This window comes from Ictidomys tridecemlineatus, chromosome 13, assembly GCF_052094955.1.
Source record: "Ictidomys tridecemlineatus isolate mIctTri1 chromosome 13, mIctTri1.hap1, whole genome shotgun sequence".
Classification (NCBI taxonomy): Eukaryota; Metazoa; Chordata; class Mammalia; order Rodentia; family Sciuridae; genus Ictidomys; species Ictidomys tridecemlineatus.
The window spans coordinates 39,519,045-39,538,464 of record NC_135489.1 but is presented as its reverse complement, the minus strand read 5'-3'; the positions used below and the strand labels follow the sequence as shown (position 1 = coordinate 39,538,464).

General features: G+C 34.2%; 1 protein-coding gene across 1 annotated transcript in view; it reads right to left on the bottom strand.

The window, feature by feature from the left end:
- Positions 1-210: 210 nt before the first annotated feature.
- Dsc3 (desmocollin 3) overlaps positions 211-19,420 on the bottom strand; it is a 45,461-nt gene continuing 26,251 nt past the window's right edge. The window contains exons 10-16 of the mRNA XM_040274130.2: positions 16,364-16,623; positions 16,108-16,250; positions 14,603-14,827; positions 12,014-12,238; positions 9,869-9,990; positions 5,294-5,548; positions 211-3,259 (exon numbers count right to left, since the gene is read on the bottom strand). Coding sequence (XP_040130064.2) covers positions 3,062-3,259; positions 5,294-5,548; positions 9,869-9,990; positions 12,014-12,238; positions 14,603-14,827; positions 16,108-16,250; positions 16,364-16,623 — 1,428 coding nt within the window. The 3' untranslated portion in view covers positions 211-3,061. The remainder of the gene's footprint in view (positions 3,260-5,293; positions 5,549-9,868; positions 9,991-12,013; positions 12,239-14,602; positions 14,828-16,107; positions 16,251-16,363; positions 16,624-19,420) is intronic.

Below are 19,420 nucleotides of genomic sequence, written 5' to 3'. Positions count from 1 at the left end.
TACTTGTCCTCAAAACTCCTATATGACGGAACTATTTCTGGAACACCTTGCAATTATAACTACCTTGTAATTATAATGAGAAATTGATTCATGAGAAATAAAAATCCAATGTAAACATATACATAGGTAGATACCATTTAAAAAGCAGTACCTCAAAATAGCAATCTCACCTCAAAGTATAATATATATTAATGATATTGACAACTTGATAATGTCCCATTCTTTGAAATATTCCCCACAAATACAACAGTGACTCTGTTGAGGAATTCTATTTCTATGCTAACCTGAAAAACAATTTTGCAATTTACACCAAATCAGTCTCTAAACACAGTACAGACAAGAAACCATATTAGCACTGTTTTATTATATTGTATGACTGTAAGTACTCTTTACACATTGAATCTTTGCTTATTTTAGCCTGCCAAGTTTCTTTAAAACAAAGTAGCTTCTTCTAATGACAAAATTAAAGCTGTATTTAAAACATGGCAAAATAAACCCCATTGCACTTGAGATAGTTAACTGCTTCCTTATAAATGTAAGAAAAAAAATCTGCATATTTACAATTTTAAAACCCAAGGGAAAAAATGTAAAGTTCTTTTTTTAAAAAAAAGATTTTCTTACACACTAAAATAGCATAATTTTCACCTTACACATGGAAGAAAAGAATAATTCTACATGTTAAAATGATTACATTAAAATTAGAAGTCTTGGAAAATGACTGTATCAAAAATCTAAGTCTAAAAAACCTAGATTTCAGCAGTAAATGAGAGAAAAGAAAATGGAGAACCCAATCCGAAGTTTAGAACCACTTTTAGGGTAAAGACCTTCTTCATGTCCAGAGGGAATCAAGCTTTCTTCTTGAGTGCCTTGTTTGTTCTGCACAACCAGTTCAGACCCATCCTGAAAGCCTCAGGTTCATCAAGCAGCCCACCCTCTCCCTATTCCACACTCCAAACAAGAAGAGACATGATGAAGGGGTTCTCCACAATCAAACCACTGCTGCACTGACTTAAGAAGGGAAAAGTAGGGCCAGGCCTAGGAAAGAGTTATGAGGCAGACCACTGGCCTTCACTACCACTCCCAGCATTTGCTGGTGTCTCTCCATGACCTTGAAGGCCTGTTGCTCTCTGACTTTCCAAATATGCCACTCAGGCTGGCCCTCTTCCAAAATGACAATTTGATCTCTTGGGTCTGCCCTTCACTGTATTCTCAAGGACAACTTGATTTCTTTCTTTCATGCATTCTGAATTCCAGATTTCTCCTATGCAACATTTCTTGTTCCAAAATAAATTGATTAAAAAACAATAATTTACACGGAAAGATGATTGAAAATCTAGAGTATTGGCCATTTAAGTGAATGTCTCCTAGAAGTTTGGGGGACAGGGATGAGAGAGAAATAAAAGAAGGGGGCTCTTGAAACCTGGGTTATCTTGAATCAAGCCAGTGCCACTTTATAACAAGACAGTGAGTCAGGAAAACATGTCATAGCTCCCTGTTTCTGATTAGAATACAGTATAAAAGATGAGAATTTATAGGATTGAGTTGATGGACAGTCACTGCCAACTGGATGGTCTCAGTAAGATTTGCCTCCCCGCCCCATGTAGCCACTACACTGTGACTTAGAAGACATGGGTATTTGGTTCTAAATAAACAAGCTGTTCATAAATTGAAGAGAGAGAAAAAATGATAGAGGATTTCATTTCAGCAGAGATAATGTTTAAAATATGGTTTTAGTATTTGCTACCAGGAAAAACAACTTATTTCTGGAACCTTCCACCAGAAAGCTGGGAGTCCTAACTATGGTGAGTATTTACTGGTCTGCTACTAATTTGTGGACACAGAAATCTTTATACTGCAAAACAAATTTACTGTTCCAGTTGCTTCCCTCCTTTCTTCCTATGGAAGAAGTATAATTTAAAAGACAAGTATAATTTGCTTACAAGTTTAAGCAAATTATACATGTGGACATAAACCGTCCTGATACACTCAGTTATCACATAGTATGTAAGAACTAGGCATAAGAAGCTCTGGTTTTTTTAAAACCTCTGATTGTTATTAAAGGACAAACCTCAGCCCAGCCTCATTTTAAGTTGTTTCATTTTTGTTTTAATTTCATTTTTAATGTTAAATTGATAATAATTTCATACCCATACATATTAATTTCAAACTATATACCTATAGACTATTGCCACTCAATAGGTTAGTTCAGCAAATATTGCCTTCAAGGTCAAATGAGGAATTTGATAGTGGGAATGGGGCGAGGGTTGGTCCCAAATCTTCAGAGCAACAAAAATTTTAATTTAACTTACTCTTAATGATTTTTTTCTCAAAACTTTGTTCATATTTAATATTTCTTGTCTATTTTTAACCTACCCCTTGAAATTAGTATATAATAATAGCTTTACTATTTATGAACTAATATTTACCCAAAACATTTATCAGAAAAATATCTTTAGAGAGTAGATCCTTTATAGATCGTAATTCCAATACTATAGCATGATATTTGCTAGTTGTCTGTTTTAACATTTTTCACTTCTTGGAAAAGATAAATAACAAATTGCTTCTAAAATACAAACTTGGTAAGTGATATAATTCAAAATCTAGAAAAATCCATTATATATACAGATGCTCCTATACATATGATGGGGGTTTGTTTCAATAAAACTGTCATAAGCCAAAAACGTCATTAAACTGAAAATGCATTTGATACACCTTATTTACCAAACACCGTAGCTTAGCAATGCAATACCCTGTGAAGCATCAGTTGCTTCTCATCCTGATGGCCCGACTGACTGGGAGCTGAGGCTCATTGCTACTGCACAGCATTACAAGAGTGTCATAAAGCCTATTGTCAGACTGGGAAAAGGTCAAAATTCAAATTTCAAAGTCCAGTGTCCCATGAATCTGTATCATTTTCAGATTATCACAAAGTAAAAAAAGAAAACAACAACAACAAAAAAAATTGTAAGTCAAACCATTGTTAAGTCTAGGACCATGTATATCTGATTTTGAAACATCCAGAATGCCTCACAAGGACATGTCTAATTGCAGCACTGTAACATTATCTCTTCGTGCATGCTTCTGCTAATGTAAGAAATTTGGGTTCCAAATTATTTAGAAAGTCAAGTCCATCGTCTTCCTGTTTTTCACTGCAGCAACCTACAGAACCAGCTGGAGATCCCCTTCCTTCGTAGTTATATGTGAGGACATAGTCTTGCGATGGCATGTGGTCTTCATTCTGATTGCACACATGCAACTTCTGTAAAATTAAAAGAGAGAGAGAGAGAGAGAGAGAAAGATTGAATTATTGTTTTAAACAACGTAAACATATGAACATAAAATTTATTTTTTATTTACCTTTCATGTTTAATTTTTAACCAGTGTGTCCTCTAATGGATTCCTACACACAAAAAATGCACATGATTGGTCTATATTATCACCATATCATAAAGTCAATATATTTTACATTTCTAATAATCCACACAAATAATAGATTATGTATACAAATGCTATATTTAAGTATATCAGTATTATCATTATATTTGTCCTTATATTTTATTCTAGCATTCAGGCTAGTCCCCCTAGACAATATATATATGACTGGAATTTGAGCTTTCCTATAGAACATCTTTCGTTCTGAGTTAAAGTTCTGGCTTTACCAACTAATTATGACTTTGAACAGGTTACTAGTAAGACCTTAAGTCTCTATTCCCTCATGTCCAAAATGAGAATAAAGACAGTAACCAACTCACATGATTACTTTGAAAATTAATGATAAAATAACACAAGAAATAGACACTTATTATGCCAAGCATATTATAAGTGTACAATAAATGTCAACTAAAATCACTATTATATGCAGTTGTAGAGTAGGAAAGAATTACCATATTGACTTCAGAATCAAATTTCCAAGATAATTAAAACATAGCAAAATACAGAAATGCACAAGATAATTCACTGAAATTAACAATAATCAATATAAACCACATTGCAAAAATTGGATTTTTTGTAATAAAGAAGTCGACCATATCTATTCTCATTGCTGTCTTGTCTGCCAGACTGTCAAACTTCTGTTCCTCCTCCCTTTCCCCACCTGCATGCCCACCTTTCTCTAAACTGATGTTTCTTTGGTTGGCTGATGTTATCAAGTGCCTTTCTTCACGACCTTGTTCACCTTTCCTTTCATTAATCTCATTAGCAGGTGTGTACTCTTAAGCTTTCCTCTTTCTCAACCCGATCTTACATAAATACAAGAGTATTCATCCATCTTCAAACAGATAAAGGATTAACATTTGAAATGACAAAAAACTAAAAATGCTAAGGACATATGATAACCTACAGCCCTACCACAGGATGTTGCCCATTTGCTGTCCACCCAAGGGACTAAGCGTCCAGTCCTTTCTACAATGGCAATGGTACCCTAGTTTCAAAGAGGTAAAAACTTAACATCAGCAAAAATATTTGATCCAGCGGCTTTCTATCCTAACTTAACATTTAAGTCACCTTAGAAACTTTTTTAAAGAAGCCAAATCAATTAAATTAGAACCTTTCCAAGTGGAGCATTGGCATTAGTATTTCCCACAATCTTCTTAAGGGATTTTGATGTGAACTGAGAATCCCTTGTTCTTTCACATTCTTGCTTTCTTCTAGATTAAAAACATTTCATTTTTGTGTGGTGATTTATCTACTAAAAAGATTTCATACAAAGGTGACATTTAAAAAATATTTCAAAATTGCTAAGAGAGCAAATCTCTAATGTTTTTACCATACACACATACAAAAAAAAAAAAAAGGTTTCTTGGGTGATTTTATCATTCTACCTCATATATAGATACCATACCCAATATCAATATACAATTATAATGTGTCAATGTAGAATAAACTTAAAAGCTAAAAAACAAATAATAAATAAATATTTCATATAAATAATGTTCATTTTCATTCTCAATAGCATACAAATATTTTTGTTTTCACAGAGAAATACATGCTTGAATTGGGAAATTTGGAATCATGACAAATTAGAATTTTCCCCATTCTTATATATCAAAAGAATTCATGACATAAGTGCACACTTAAATTTAAAACTTTAATAAAAGGTACTAGACCTCTAATTTTATGGAAGCGAATATGACAGAGGAAATTATTTTTTAAGTAGCTAATGTAACAAATCAAAGAGCTTATTTAAAAAATGACCAGAGAAAGCAAGAGAAAGAACATGGAACAATATATAAAAGCAATCTCTAAAAATATACACATATTAAACTTCAAAGTTGAAGCACGTAGGGAAACTCACTTCTCCAAGTCGGGGCTGAGTGAAATTGTGCCACTCGGAGTAAGTGTATCTGCAGTTGTCCACATCCATGTGTCCTCCCCTGCAGGAATCCAGCGTGTGATGATGCCCAGCCCCCCGGCAGGAGTCCAGGGTCTGGTGTCCTTTCACCATTTCGATAGTTTCCTGCCCTCCATTTCTGATTCCAGATCCCAAGGTGCCACAAAAGCCGTGACTAGAGTTGTTGGCAGTCTGGGCTGTGAATCCATTAGCAGAACACTACAATTTAATACAAAATAAAGTAAAACCATATGTGTTGGGAGGAAATGCATTTCAAATAAAGTAGCAAGAAGGTAAGGGAGAGAGAACATTCATTCCACCTTCTATGTATTCATTCATGTCTCCAACAGACATTTATGAATATTTACTATAAGTGCAAAGGCACAGGGATACAAAAGTAGACATAGTCCCTCTGTGACTGCAAGAAGCTTTTATTCTAATAAGAAAAAAAAAGATAAATACTTTTAAGAATGTGTTTAATCTGCTGTGTAGGTGAACACAAAATGCTAGCAAACATAGAGGTCAAAGATTAAAACACAATCCCAGAAAGAATAAGTGGAGTCGACTGGGAAAACTCTGAGCTGAGGGACTAAAAACCTGTAGGAGTTGGGGAAGAATGCAATACTGTAGAAGAGTCTGGAGTCAAAGGTAAATGGGGTACTTACTGCAGGGGTCCTCAACTTCAGTGACTTGAGAATGGCTACCACATGAAGTTGAGAGAGAGGGAGAGAGAGATGGTGACAGGCACACAGAGAGATGAAGGAGAAAAAGTCCTCCATGATGTGCTAAAAAAATTCCAACTTTATCAATGAGATTATTGAGACCCAATGAAGTGTTTTAAATTATTACAGAGAGGAACACATTTTAAAAATATCATTCTAGACAATAATGTAAAAGATAAATAAGATGGAGACAAATTAATATCATGAAGATCAGATGGGGCCACTGAATTATTTCCCATGAAAAATTATAAGGACCTAAACCTAGGCAGATAATGATGAACTCAAAGTGGATGGACTCCATACAGAGTATTCTGGTGGCTAGATGGATGAGCAGCATAGGGAGAGTCAGGAATGACTCCTTTTACTTGGCCAACTAGATAATAATACAATTCACTGAAATCAGAAAGAAAAATGTTCTTATGGGCAAGAGGAGGGTGAGCAACTCAATTTTTGGAGTCATGTATTTAAGACACATGAAGTTTCAAGTTGAACATATAAATATGCAGCCTTAGAGCTCATGTGAGAGACCTAATCTGGAGACATAATTCTGGAAGTCATAATTTTGGGGTGATAGTTGAAACCTCAGGAATAATTAAGGTACTCAGAGAAAATTGTAGACCAAAATTTAAAAAGGGTTAAGGATAGAACCACAAGAAAAAAATCATGTCTCAAAAGCACGGAGAAGGGAAATACAGCTGTGACAGGATCTGTCTAAAACAACCACTGAGATAATAGAGGGAACTAAAAAAGTAGGACTCTGAAGCCATGCAGACAGGATAATGAGAAGGAGGGAATGACCAAGCAATTTTTAAAAATTTGGAGCATGATAAGAATTAATTCAAATACAGGACGTTGGGGCTGGGGTTATAGCTCAGAGGTAGAGCGCTTGCCTTGCACATGTGAGGCACTGGGTTCCATCTTCAGCACCACATAGAAATAAATAAAGTAAAGATATTGTGTCCATTTTTTAAAAAATCTTTTAAAAAAATACAGGATATGCCCATTGGATATAAGTAAAAAAGTGGAAAAGGAGTCATTGGTGACCTTTGTCAAGGAAATTCCAAAAAGTACCCAGTAAATAGGAAGTAAAGTTATAGATGAATCTGGTATATTTATTTTCTTTCCAGAAGTTAGTTCATAAAAAGAATGAGAGAGCGAGGGAGGAAGGGTAACAAGCCAAGTGTCAAGGAAACGCTTTGAAATGAAAGAGATTGATTAAACATTAACTTAGCCCTAGACATTCACTCCAGCACTCTGGGCCACAGGTCAGGGGTTATTTATAGCAGTAAATTGCTGTGTCAGCTGACTATGCACCATTATGCTACTGTCACAACAAGAATCTTCACTATAATCAGACTGTCCATTGTGCTATCCTCTTATTGATTTAATGTTTCTACTATTTAATGTCTAGAGTCTTTAATGAAACTGGAAGATATTCAAGTTCAAATGATTTATATAACCTGAAATATATCTACAAGTCATGCATGCTATCTCGTTGCCTTTAAGGGGAAAAAAATCAAAAGAAGAGAATTGAAAAGTAGCCATTTGGTGGCAGTGCTACCCCATATTTAGATTGCTGCTACAGTCAAATTCCATTATAAGAAAAAATTAATTCCTGACTATTAAATCTCCATGATGGTGAAATTTTGTCATAATAAATACATATCCAAGTTAATGAAAGACCTGAAAATACACAAAAATCTATGCTGATGTTGACCCCACAGTGACAGACACTGGATCTATTCTCTGTTTTCTTCCTACTTACATTTATCTGCTTCCTCCCAAAGTTTCACAGGGTATCAACTACTCCCTACTCAGGTCAATAATTCCCCAGATTTACTTTTTCTGATTTTTCACCCAACCCTCGACCCCTCTGAATACTTTTAATTAGAACTCTGATCCAAAACTAAAATCATCACCTTTCCTCATTGTACTTATGAGAATTTATGTAATCACTGTGAAAATTGTAAAAATTTGCTTAAAATTATGTTCTGGCATGAATGAATGATACCAAGCACCTTATAGAATACTACTACTACTTCTACTTCTACTAATTATAATAATAATAATAGTAATAAAAGTGTTCCTAATAGAGAACAGGTAAATATGGTAAAATGGCCAATCAATACCATCAGATCTAGCATCAAATAGCAAAAAAACAGATATTAAGTAAAGCTTATCAATTCCATTTTCACATATAAAATAAGAACTTACTATGACTCAGGGCTACTTAGCACCTAAACCCATTTTCTGACATACTTTACAATTGTGGAGATAATCATAGCATTCGGCAAGTAGACATGTCAAGCATAGATGGCTATGATTTTGCATAATGGTGAGAAGGAGGTAAAGAGTCACATGGTAAATAAGAAAGGCTTCCTCATTTGGAGATATAGAAAATGACACACATCATCATTGTTCCTGCCTATACCCTCTGCCACTTTATCTATACTTTTTACTTTGTCCTTCAAATTCAGTAAACAGGTAAACATTATGTCTTCAAAACTATGTCTTTTTCATTCCTACTTTAAAATTCACTTTTCCATTATCCTAATAGTGCTATCTCATGTTTAAACTCTCAGAATATTTAGAGCCTTAACTTCTTCCCTAACACACACACACACACACACACAAAAAAAAAAAAAAAAAAAAGGCTTTCTCTTGATCCCCCTTCTGACTCAGCATTTCAGAAGTGACTGGCATGATGTCACTCTCCTCTGAAAAAGTCTGACCTGACTCTTCCTACCAAGAAAATAAAGTCTTTCTTGTGATAAAATCCCAGCTCCCACCTCTCCCTTTCAACCTTTCATCTGAAGCCTCTATTCCAACATGGTTTCTTCCATTCAAAGCAATTTATTTACTAATTGTCCCAACAGTCCCTAGACTTTGCCATCACCTTTATTATTCTTTAGACCATTTTCCCCTCTTTAGTTATTCTCTCCATCTCCTCTAAGTTACAATGAAAGCCACACCCCTTTTCCCAGGCCTTCCTAGTTGATTCAAACCATAAAAGTTATACTTATAGATTATAGGTGTCTTTGAATTCCAACAGTGTTTTATCACACTAGTTTACTGTCATATTCTTATTTATCTTTTCCATTAAAGTAGATTCTGTTTCCCATAAGAAGAGCCATGCCTTGTAAGTATTTTTTCATATCTATCCCACAAAATGATAAGCATAGAACTAAGCAGCTCTAAGGAAACAGGGTAACAGTAATGGTCCATATCCCCATTACAATTTTTAAGCAGATTATTTTTCTACTTATCTTGAAAACTTTTAGAAAGTTTTTTAAATCTTATTACAAAATAATCAAAGAATAAGATTAAATGAATAAGCTTTGGAAATGTAATTGAAAAGAGCAGCCAAAATATTTTTGTCACAATAAATTCACATCAAAGGATCAGCTTTAAATCATAATACTAAAGAAAGAAAAATAATAATTCCAGAAAATTATATGCTTACATTGTGTGCATACATAAAAATATAATAATGAATCCCACCATTACAATGCAGCAGTTTAAAATATGGAAAAAAGAAATTTTTTAAAAAGTAGTCAATTCATTTGACTCAAAGTTCTCAAAATAAATAAATAAAGTAAAAAAATATAACTAAAACACAAATCTGGTTTAATATATTTAATAAATACTACTATAGAAATATTTGAATACTGACAAACCAAATACTTATACTTACAAAATTGGACCTGATTAGAAATGTAAATAAACTTCTAAATTTTGGAAAAGCTTCATGAGGATGAGTTAAAGGAAACAAATGATAGTAGATTTATCATCCAAAAAAAAAAAAAAACCTACTTACCATTCTATCATCTCCAGGTGCTTCTGTGTTCGATATAATTAAGTTCTGCTGTGCTAAATCTTCAGGGAAACTTTTACCTTTTCTGGCACTAACAACTCCACATACTAAAGTCAGCAATACAGCTAAGTTTAAAAAAAAAAAAAACAAACTTAATTTAACATATGCAGAATAAAATAACCATGTACAACTACAATCATTCCTCATTTCTCATAACTTAGGGGCTACTAGAAGAAAATGAAACTAACAAGCACCATTTCCCATGAATTATCTTGGCCTTCTAAGTTAATAAACCACAACTTAGCTTAGATTTTAAAATTTGAAAGAATCGTATATGTGATTTGATAATTTTCTGATTTAAGGGAATTCTGCCCACCACATTAAAGCATATGAGTTAAGTAACATATTTAAAAATCATTGACATTCATTTAAGACAAAGATACTAAAGAGACTTACTGATTCCCAAAAGGCTGACTATATAAAAAGATGACAAAATAGATCCTTTTCTTTTGGGGGGTAGAGGGCTACTGAGGATTGAACTCAGGGGCACTCAACCACTGAGCCTTATCTCCAGCCCTATTTTGTATTTTATTAATACAAATGAGCAACTCAAGGTCCCTCTGAGTTGCTTAGTGTCTCACTTTTGCTGAGGCTGGCTTTGAACTTGCAAATTTCCTACCTCAGCCTCCCCAACTGCTGGGATTACAGGCATGTGCCACCACGTCCAGCTCAAAACAGACTCTGTTCTAAGAGTAGATTTATCTCTAAGTATCTTCATTAAACCTAGTTTGCGTCTATGTATCTAGAATTTTTGTTCCATATCATAATTATGGGAGGTTCATAATTTATGATAATAAAACCAATAGTAATACCAACAACTCTTTACAATGATTTAAGGACCCAATAATAGATTGGCAAAGCTACAGCCTCAAATCGCCCACCATATGTTTTTGTATGGACCATGGGCTAAGACTTTATATTTTTAAATAATTGAAAAATCCCATAATAATAAAAAACAATAATAATAATGACATGAAAATTACATGTAATTTGAACTTTTAGCTTCTGTATCAAATTCTATTAGAATACAACTATGTCTATCATTTACGTATTTCCTATGGCTACTTTTAATTTCAAGGGCAGATTTGATTAAATACAATGAAACTGTCTGCACAGTTTAAAAAATATGCTTTTATGTCCTTTAAAGAAAAAGTGTACCAACTTTTGCCTCCTCAAAAGTGCTCCGTTTCTGGTATATAGTAGATGTTCAATATACATATTTATTTTGTATAACTAAAAAGAACTAATAAATTATATATATATATACATATATATATTAATATATATCATTTATACTATAGATAGATAATATAGTTGGGATGATGAAAAATAACAAATGCTTACTAGAAATTTACCAGACACTATTCTAAGCATTTCAGATGCATTAACTCAGCTAATCCTCAGTGCCACGCCATACAGTAGGTTACTACAACTGTCCCCTTTTGCAGATTAGAAAACCTAAAGTTACATAACTTGCCCCAGGACCTATAGCTTGCGAGTAATAAGGGCTGGGTATAAATCCAGAATCTTGCTCTTAAGCATTACTCCTATCACAGAACAAAGCTAATCCAAGCTAGAGCATGGACAGAAGTAAAAGCAGAGGGAATTATGGTGTCATTAGGAACTACATAGCTGGCAGAGGGAGGCTAACAGAATTCAAAATTTGCAAGATAAACCCAAGATGAGATTTCTGTGATCTGAACATCTCCCCCATGTCTTTGGCTGAAAGGCAAGAAGACATGAAATGAAAGGCTTTTGTGAACTCTCATATCAGGAGTTTTAGATGCTTCTCTTTAGCCCTAAAAGGTGGTAACACCAGGATCAAGGAATAGAAACTGTATGTTAGTAGATTTAGTGCAATCTAAAAAAATATTTAACAATTCTGTCCACATTATGAAGTTTTCTGTCTCAAGAAAGAGCATGTTTCCTTCCATAGTAAGGTCTCAAAACAAACTCAGATAATAACATAAAGGGAACTTCTGAGAATATTCACATCTGATGGATGCTTGCACAAGCTGACTGAAGACCCATTCCTGCACTCATATCTTCTATGATGCATGTGAACATGAAATAAGTGACAATACTTACAAAACAGTAGTGCTATGCCCAGTAATATTGCAAGGATGGCCCATTTTCCAAGTGACACGTCTGCACTTCTTGAAGTTGAAGCACACTGGCTGGGATGAGTACAGTCACAGAGATCAACTCGCAAGTTTCGGGTTGCAGATTGGCCCGCTCTGTCTTTCACAGTAATAGGAATGATATATTTTTGAAGTTCAGCATTTTTCCGGTATGACAGACGGGCAGCTGTATCTGTAAGAAAATTTTGTAAAAAATAAAAAAGTTGTTTTTGAATGATCATGTATTTTTCCCTTAGCATCTGTTTGACCACAATTTTTTTAAAGGCATTATATTTTTAGGAGTTGCTAGCCATATGAAAATAAATACAAATGGAGAAATACCTTCAACCCTTTCAAAGAATACTATAACTTAACATGTTACCCCTTATAACTCTGTGGAAGGAGGCCGAAAAGAAATAATTTGGCATTGGAATAACCCAGTAGCCTTCCAGCAATATTTAATATTCCTATCTATGCAAACTAGTAGTGCTAGATTCATTCTTAATATACAACTCAAGCAGTTTTCTTTAGTACCAGTTCATACACACATAAAGAATTTGCATTCTCTTATCCATTTACCTTCTGGTGTCTGTTCCTTATCTTTATGGGGAAAGAAAGTTTTTAAGGCTCTCAATAGATCTTTCATGATTAATGCCTTACATCTGGAAGTAATTGCAACACCAAAAAGCTGATTGTTGCACTCAGACTAATTATAAGACTGATGCAAAAATAGATAACGAACATCATAACAGTTTGTTTTCATTAATGTGATAGTTTTCTCCCGTGGTCTTAAAACCTTACTTTAAAAACTCCACAGACTTTCAATGGTAATCACAACCTCCTTGAATTTTTATAACAGACTTAAAAATATAACCAACTAGCAAAACATACATACTAGAAGTCATCTGGAATTTCTAAGCCTTGATGAATGTACTGTTATAACTCTGAGAACTTGAAGAGTTTTGGCTGAACCTCATATCTTAAAGTCCTTCAAGGAATGTGAATTACTGCTTGGGTTAATTTGGGAGTCTTCAGGACCATAAATGTCTAGAGTGAGACTTTCAAGTCCCACTCCTCCTTCAAGATTACCAGTTGAGTCATCATCATGTTTTATTTATTCACAGAAGTGCAGCCTCTGATGTTCCTTATCATTCAATTATGCCCTCTTCAAATTGTCCTCCTGTCACCAATGTCAACTTTATAGGGCCTAAATCTGCATACAGCGCTGTCTTCCGAGAACATTTCCAGTGCACACCTGCTGTCACCTACTGTCCAAAGTCAGTTTCCTCATTATGGCACCTAAGACTCTTCATCGCCAGAATTTCCTCCCAAACTGAGCATTCCTATAAAAACCTTCTAGACCCTAATAACAACAATCCACTTATTCCTCTAGTAAGTTTTTTCTTTTATGAATACTCCTTAATCAAATATTGATTAAATACTTTTTAAGCAGTTAGGAACTGTTAAGCACTGAACTAGGTACTGAAAATAACAAAGAATTACAAATCTTGTGAGAAGCTCATTTGCTAGAGGACAAAGGAACTCATGTGACAGTGCAAGATGAAAGGTGAAATAATGCAGGTAGCATAAGGCTGTGGTGCTGCTCCTTATAATTCAAGAAAGACTTCACAGAGGTTGAGCATCCCAGCTGGGATTGTGTCTGTTATTCATTCATACACACACACACACACACACACACACCTCCTTGGGATCTTGAACACTGCCTAATACTAGGTACTCCAAAAATATTACAAATCAATATGAAGTAAGAAATAAGAAAGGAGTTGTTCTAGGAAGAAGGGACAGAATATCCAAAAGTCCAGTTGCATAAAAGAGTGATTTCAGAGACTGAGGCAGGAGGATCGCAAGTTCAAAGTCAGCCTCAACAACTTAGTGAGGCACTGAACAACTTAGCAAGACCCTGTCTCAAAATAAAATACAAAAAGGGCCAGGGATGAAACTCAGTAGTTAAAGCACCCCTGGATTCAATCCCTGGCACACACACAAAAAAATGACATAATAATAACAAAACAACAGAGTGAAATATGAATGAAATACAGAGCACTACACACCCCCACAAAAAAAACTGTGATCATAGGAGTTATCTCTTGGAGGCTCCAATGCCAAGGCCCCTTTTCATATTCCACCATATTCCTGTACAGAATACCACAGTATATTTGTCTCATTCACCCAGAGTTCTCACTTCCAGAACCTGCTTACAATACAATTTAAGCTACACATCTTCTGGTCTCTTTTTTCCCTGGCTGGTATTAATTAAAAAACACAATGAAAGTTTATCTTAACAATAAGATGCCCAATATTTTGATAAGCATATTTTGTCTGTCTTGTAAATGTAAATTTTGCTTGCGTAAAAGTCATGATTCCCTTCATTTTATTTATAATATGTAACACACTCACCACACAGTATTTGTAAAAGATTATTTGACCTCCTGAAAATCAATTTTTGCATTATGTTTTGTGTAAGTAAATAAGTAAATCCATCCTCCAGTAATTCTTTCATTTCAGAGCATATAAATCATGAGTTTTGACTAAATACCATTAACTTTGTTGATGGTCCATATTCTATTGACTTCTGGAGAGGTGTTTGCCAAGCTGAAATGAAATGGAGCTCCATGGACAGGTTCATCAAGATCGATGGCTGAAATGTCAACATAAGTCATCTTTGGTTTGCAAACTACAAGGTAATCTTGGAGTAACTGGGGCGGGTTGTCATTCACATCTTCAATGTTCACTGCAAGCGTTCCAGTACATGATCTGCCATCTGAGAAGAGGAACAAACCAGGTTTAGCATTGCTTCTAAATCCTTGTTTTGTGGTTTCTTAAGGGGAAAAAAAGTCATTTATAATCTATATATGACATATGAATTCTTTTAAAAAATTTTTAATTATACATGACAGTAGAATGTATTTTGGCAGAACATACGTACATAGAGTGTAACTTATTTTACTTAGGATCCCACTTTTGTGGTTGGACGTGATGTGGAGTTTCCATGGTAGTGTATACAAAAACAAGAGTAGGAAAGTTATGACCAATTAATTTAACTCTTTCCTATTACCCACCCCTCTCCCTTCCCTTTGTTTCCCTGTGTCTATTCCAAATGGATTTCTATTTCAATCTCCTTTGTTTGGGGTTAGCATCCACAAATCAGAGAGAACATTTGGCCTTTGGATTTTGAGGATTGGCTTATTTCACTTAGTCTGGTAGTCTTCAGTTCCAATGATGTATGAGTTCTTTAAAATAAACTCTCTGATTATTATAGGCATGGTGAATAAGAACATGAATAAATAAAATCTGCAGATAATTTAAAATGATTACTGCTGTTAATAATATCAGATAAAAGTTTTAACACATCTTTTACTAGAATTACTACCAAATAATAAATATAAATGTCTGAAATGCAAATCCTGTTTCCTTGAGTTCCTGGTGCAAACGTTAATAAGCAGCGAGACAGTTACAGAAATTTATCCTAACTTTGGTTAGGTTTTAATCCCAAGATGTATTTTAACCACTCAGGGAAATTTTTAAAATATATGATTCCCAGGCTCCACAACCAGATATTCTGATTCAATTAGTCTAAGGTAATATCTATGCCTTGACATTTTAATTTTAATATGAAGCCAGACTTGGGATATTCTAGGGTAATTTATGAAACATAATTCAAGGAAAGGATCATCTTGACCTAATAATCACCTGGACTATTTAAAAGCTCAATTTAAAGTGACACAAAGAGACCTGGAGGAATCTCATGAGTCTGTTTCATCTAGTTCTAGATTTAAATTTTATCTTTGTCCTTTAACATGGAGAACCACATAAGCAGCTGAGGTCCTGCCCTACATCTTAAGAATACACAGATAAATAAGAGATGGGTTTCTGTTGCTAAGCAGTTTCACCTTGTTAGATGATTAAGACAGATAAGAACAGTCTTTAAGATAATTTCTAAGAATTGCATATGCTTATCCCAAAAATAATTCTGCACAGGAATAATCGTAGTTTGTTCTCCCATTCTTTTATGAAACACTAGATTGATTTTTTTTTTTTTACCTTGGTCTATTGCCAGGACTGTAACATTATAAACATCATTTCTGGGAGCCATAACTTCTCTGTCCAGGACTTTGGAAACTGTTATTAATCCCGAAATTTCATCTATGCTGATCCATTCTTTAGGATCATGCAATTTTTTGTATCTGTTAAAAAAAATAAGAAAATAAACTCTGGCATCGTGATATGTTTTAAAATAAGAAATTATTTCAATTGTGACAAATGTATTATTAATAAATGGTTATAAATTTTTTTGTACCTTAAGCCATTGCTATTTTTAGTTTCAGGGTCATATGCCTTATAGCCATTGACCTTTAACCCCGCTGCTGAGTTTTCTTTAATTCGCACATACTGAGCTGGAGGGTTACATTCAGGCCCTTCATCCTGATCCTTCACACGAACAGTAACCAAAGCTCGATTCATGGTGGGTACTCTGGTTGCAATCTCTCTAATAAATGGAACTTCATTGTTTACTCCAATTTCTAAGATCATTTGATGATTTTCTTCATAATTCAGTGGCTTTAAAATAAAAATAAAAACAGATGTATCCACATCAGTGTAAAATACATTTGATATTTCAAACAGCAAGTGAACTTTTGTCAATAAGAACAATAAATTCATTCTCACATTTTTTTTCCCCAAGATTGACTTCTATCCCTTCCTAAGGACAGAGGTGATTCTGAGCTAAAAAGCCTTTGGTAAGACTCATCCAAATCTTTATGTAGGTAGATTTATAAAATTGTAGGAAAGAAATTCTATATTTCTTTCTTACTAAGGAAAACTTTCTTATATTTCCTTCTTACTAAGAAAAACTGTCCCGAAATATTGAAATACCATAAAATGAAGACAATATTTAGCAGACTGGCCTTAGGAGTCACCTAACTTTCTAGGGAAAAGCAACTGTGACTGTTTCCTACTGACTTGGGGCCCAGGCATTTGACAATTCTTCTAAAGTTAGATATTAACTTTAACAAAACTCAAAAGGTACAATGATTTTATTTTCTGTCTGATAGAAGAGATAGTCCAAATGTCTGCTTTAATTCCCTATAAGGCTTCTAACTAAGCCATCTCATAGCAGCTTTTTCTTGGATCAAATCCATCCAGGGTCTCATTACTTCCTAGGAGTCTACTTTGTCTTTTTGTTGGTTCCCTTACTACCTATAGTTATGCAAATTATGTTTTTGACAATAGGAGAATAATACGTTGGCATTGTCTATAGTTTTTTCAGTGAAATTCTGATAGAGGAAACAGAAAGGAGTCAAAGAAACACGAGGGTCTTAATGGCACTTGTTAAATACACACCCCTTTTCTAAGAAGTGAAGATAAATATACTGAATCCTCATACTCCCCTGGGGTAGGTATTATCAATCTCCCCATTTTACAGAGCTGCAAACTGGAAAAGAGAGAGATAAACTGATTTTCCTAAAGCCAAAAGTATGTGTTTGAGCTGGAATCTGAAGTCAGGTTCTCTGGTTCAAGTCTTTTTCCTTAACCAGCTGACTATAATCCCTCTGCAAATCTGAGCTGCTTAATTGGTTCACTAGCCTCTGTCAATTTTTAAGTCAACACCTTAGTAATTGATTTTTAGGTAGTAAATCCAGCAAAACCCTTAAAACACTATTTTCCACCACACAGTAAAGTTAAAACACACTTTCTCTGATTCTCTTTCTGCTTATCAATACAACCACTGGATAAACATTGAACAAAATCAAAGCTGATAAATTAAATTGTTTTTAACCTGTCCTTACAACCAGGTATTAACAGAATGAGAGACTGATAATCATGAACCCTCTAAGAAATCAAGAAAATGTTTGAATCATACAATACATAAAACATAGGTGAAACCTTTTATTTTTATGAATATCCCAGAAACTATAAAGTCAAGAAGGAAAGAAGGCTAATATTTTCTTTTTGATGCTGATGAACCCCATCTCAACAAATTATAGATACTGGCAGGCCCATGCAGAGTGGAAGGGCAACTGCTGGCAATGTTGCACTAGTAGAGGGGCAGTTATGTGACCCAGAAAATCTTGCTAAGCTTACAGTTTCTTCACGTAATTTTTCAAGGCTTAAGTTGGATATTACCTTAGTTCCTTAAAACTCTGCAAAAGATATGAAATCTGGTAGGCCGAATCACAATGACTAATGAAAAAAGGTAAATTCTCTTCCACCAGCAGTGTTTTTGTCTTATTATTTGAAAAAAACCTTCATGTTCATGTACAAATACAGCAGAATGAATTTTCTATTGTGTCTAATTATAATACACCAATGGGAAAATAAGAATTGCTTAAAAATATCCCATATCTTCCCTGAATTTTTAGTAAATCCTTAGGACATGTATTTTAGCGGAGATGGAACTGAGAGCCATCCATGTTGAGAATGATGAAGAACAATGCTGTCCTCATTCAAATCCATATGCATTACTGTTGGCCCTGACAGGAAAAGAAAACACTGAGGTGGAGAGATCTTCCAGGACTCAGATAAAGGCAGAGTCAGCTCATACTCTATAGTTACAGAAAAGTCATCTGTTATGGAAAAGTGTAACATTGGTCCCAAGAATATGATCTGACATTTTAGAGTAAAATAATAAAATTCTATAGTTCACCAAGTGCTTTCTCTTTCATTGTGTTTGAGTAACTATTAGTTAGGCAGAGAGAAGCATTATTTCCATTTTGCAGATAATACAAAGATAACTTTCCAAGGTCACAACAAAGAGAAGCAACTTAACATAATGCTTAACAGCACATGCTTGGAACCATAGACATATGTCCAAACCTTGTCTGTAATACATCTATGCTAAATGACTTTTGGACAGCTTCCTATCCTAAACTTTCTGGTCTGTTCAGTTGGTTTAAGAACGACATTTATTGCTTTAATGTACAGTAAGTGCTTTACACCTATTTTCTACCACACAGTAAAGTTAAAACATACTTTCTCTGATTCTCTTTCTGCTTATCAGTACAACCACTGGCTAAACATTGAACAAAATCAAAACTGATAAATTAAATTGTTTTTAACCTGTCCTTACAACCAGGTATTACGCAGGAAAATTGAGAGAATAGTCATGTGTTTGTTGTTGTTGTTGTTGTTGTTGTTAACAGTCAAAATGCTATAAGGCAATAATAAGATAAACTAACAAAAAACAATGTTTGCATTTTATTAATTTATTAAGCAAAAGAAATATAACTGAACAATTCTTAATTTACTCTACTGATTACTTAATCCTTCAGGTATAAAAGAAAAAGAAAAATGTGCACTTTTCCTGAACATGATTCTCAAAAGTAAAAACCAGAAAACTGGAAAAGAAGAATTCCCT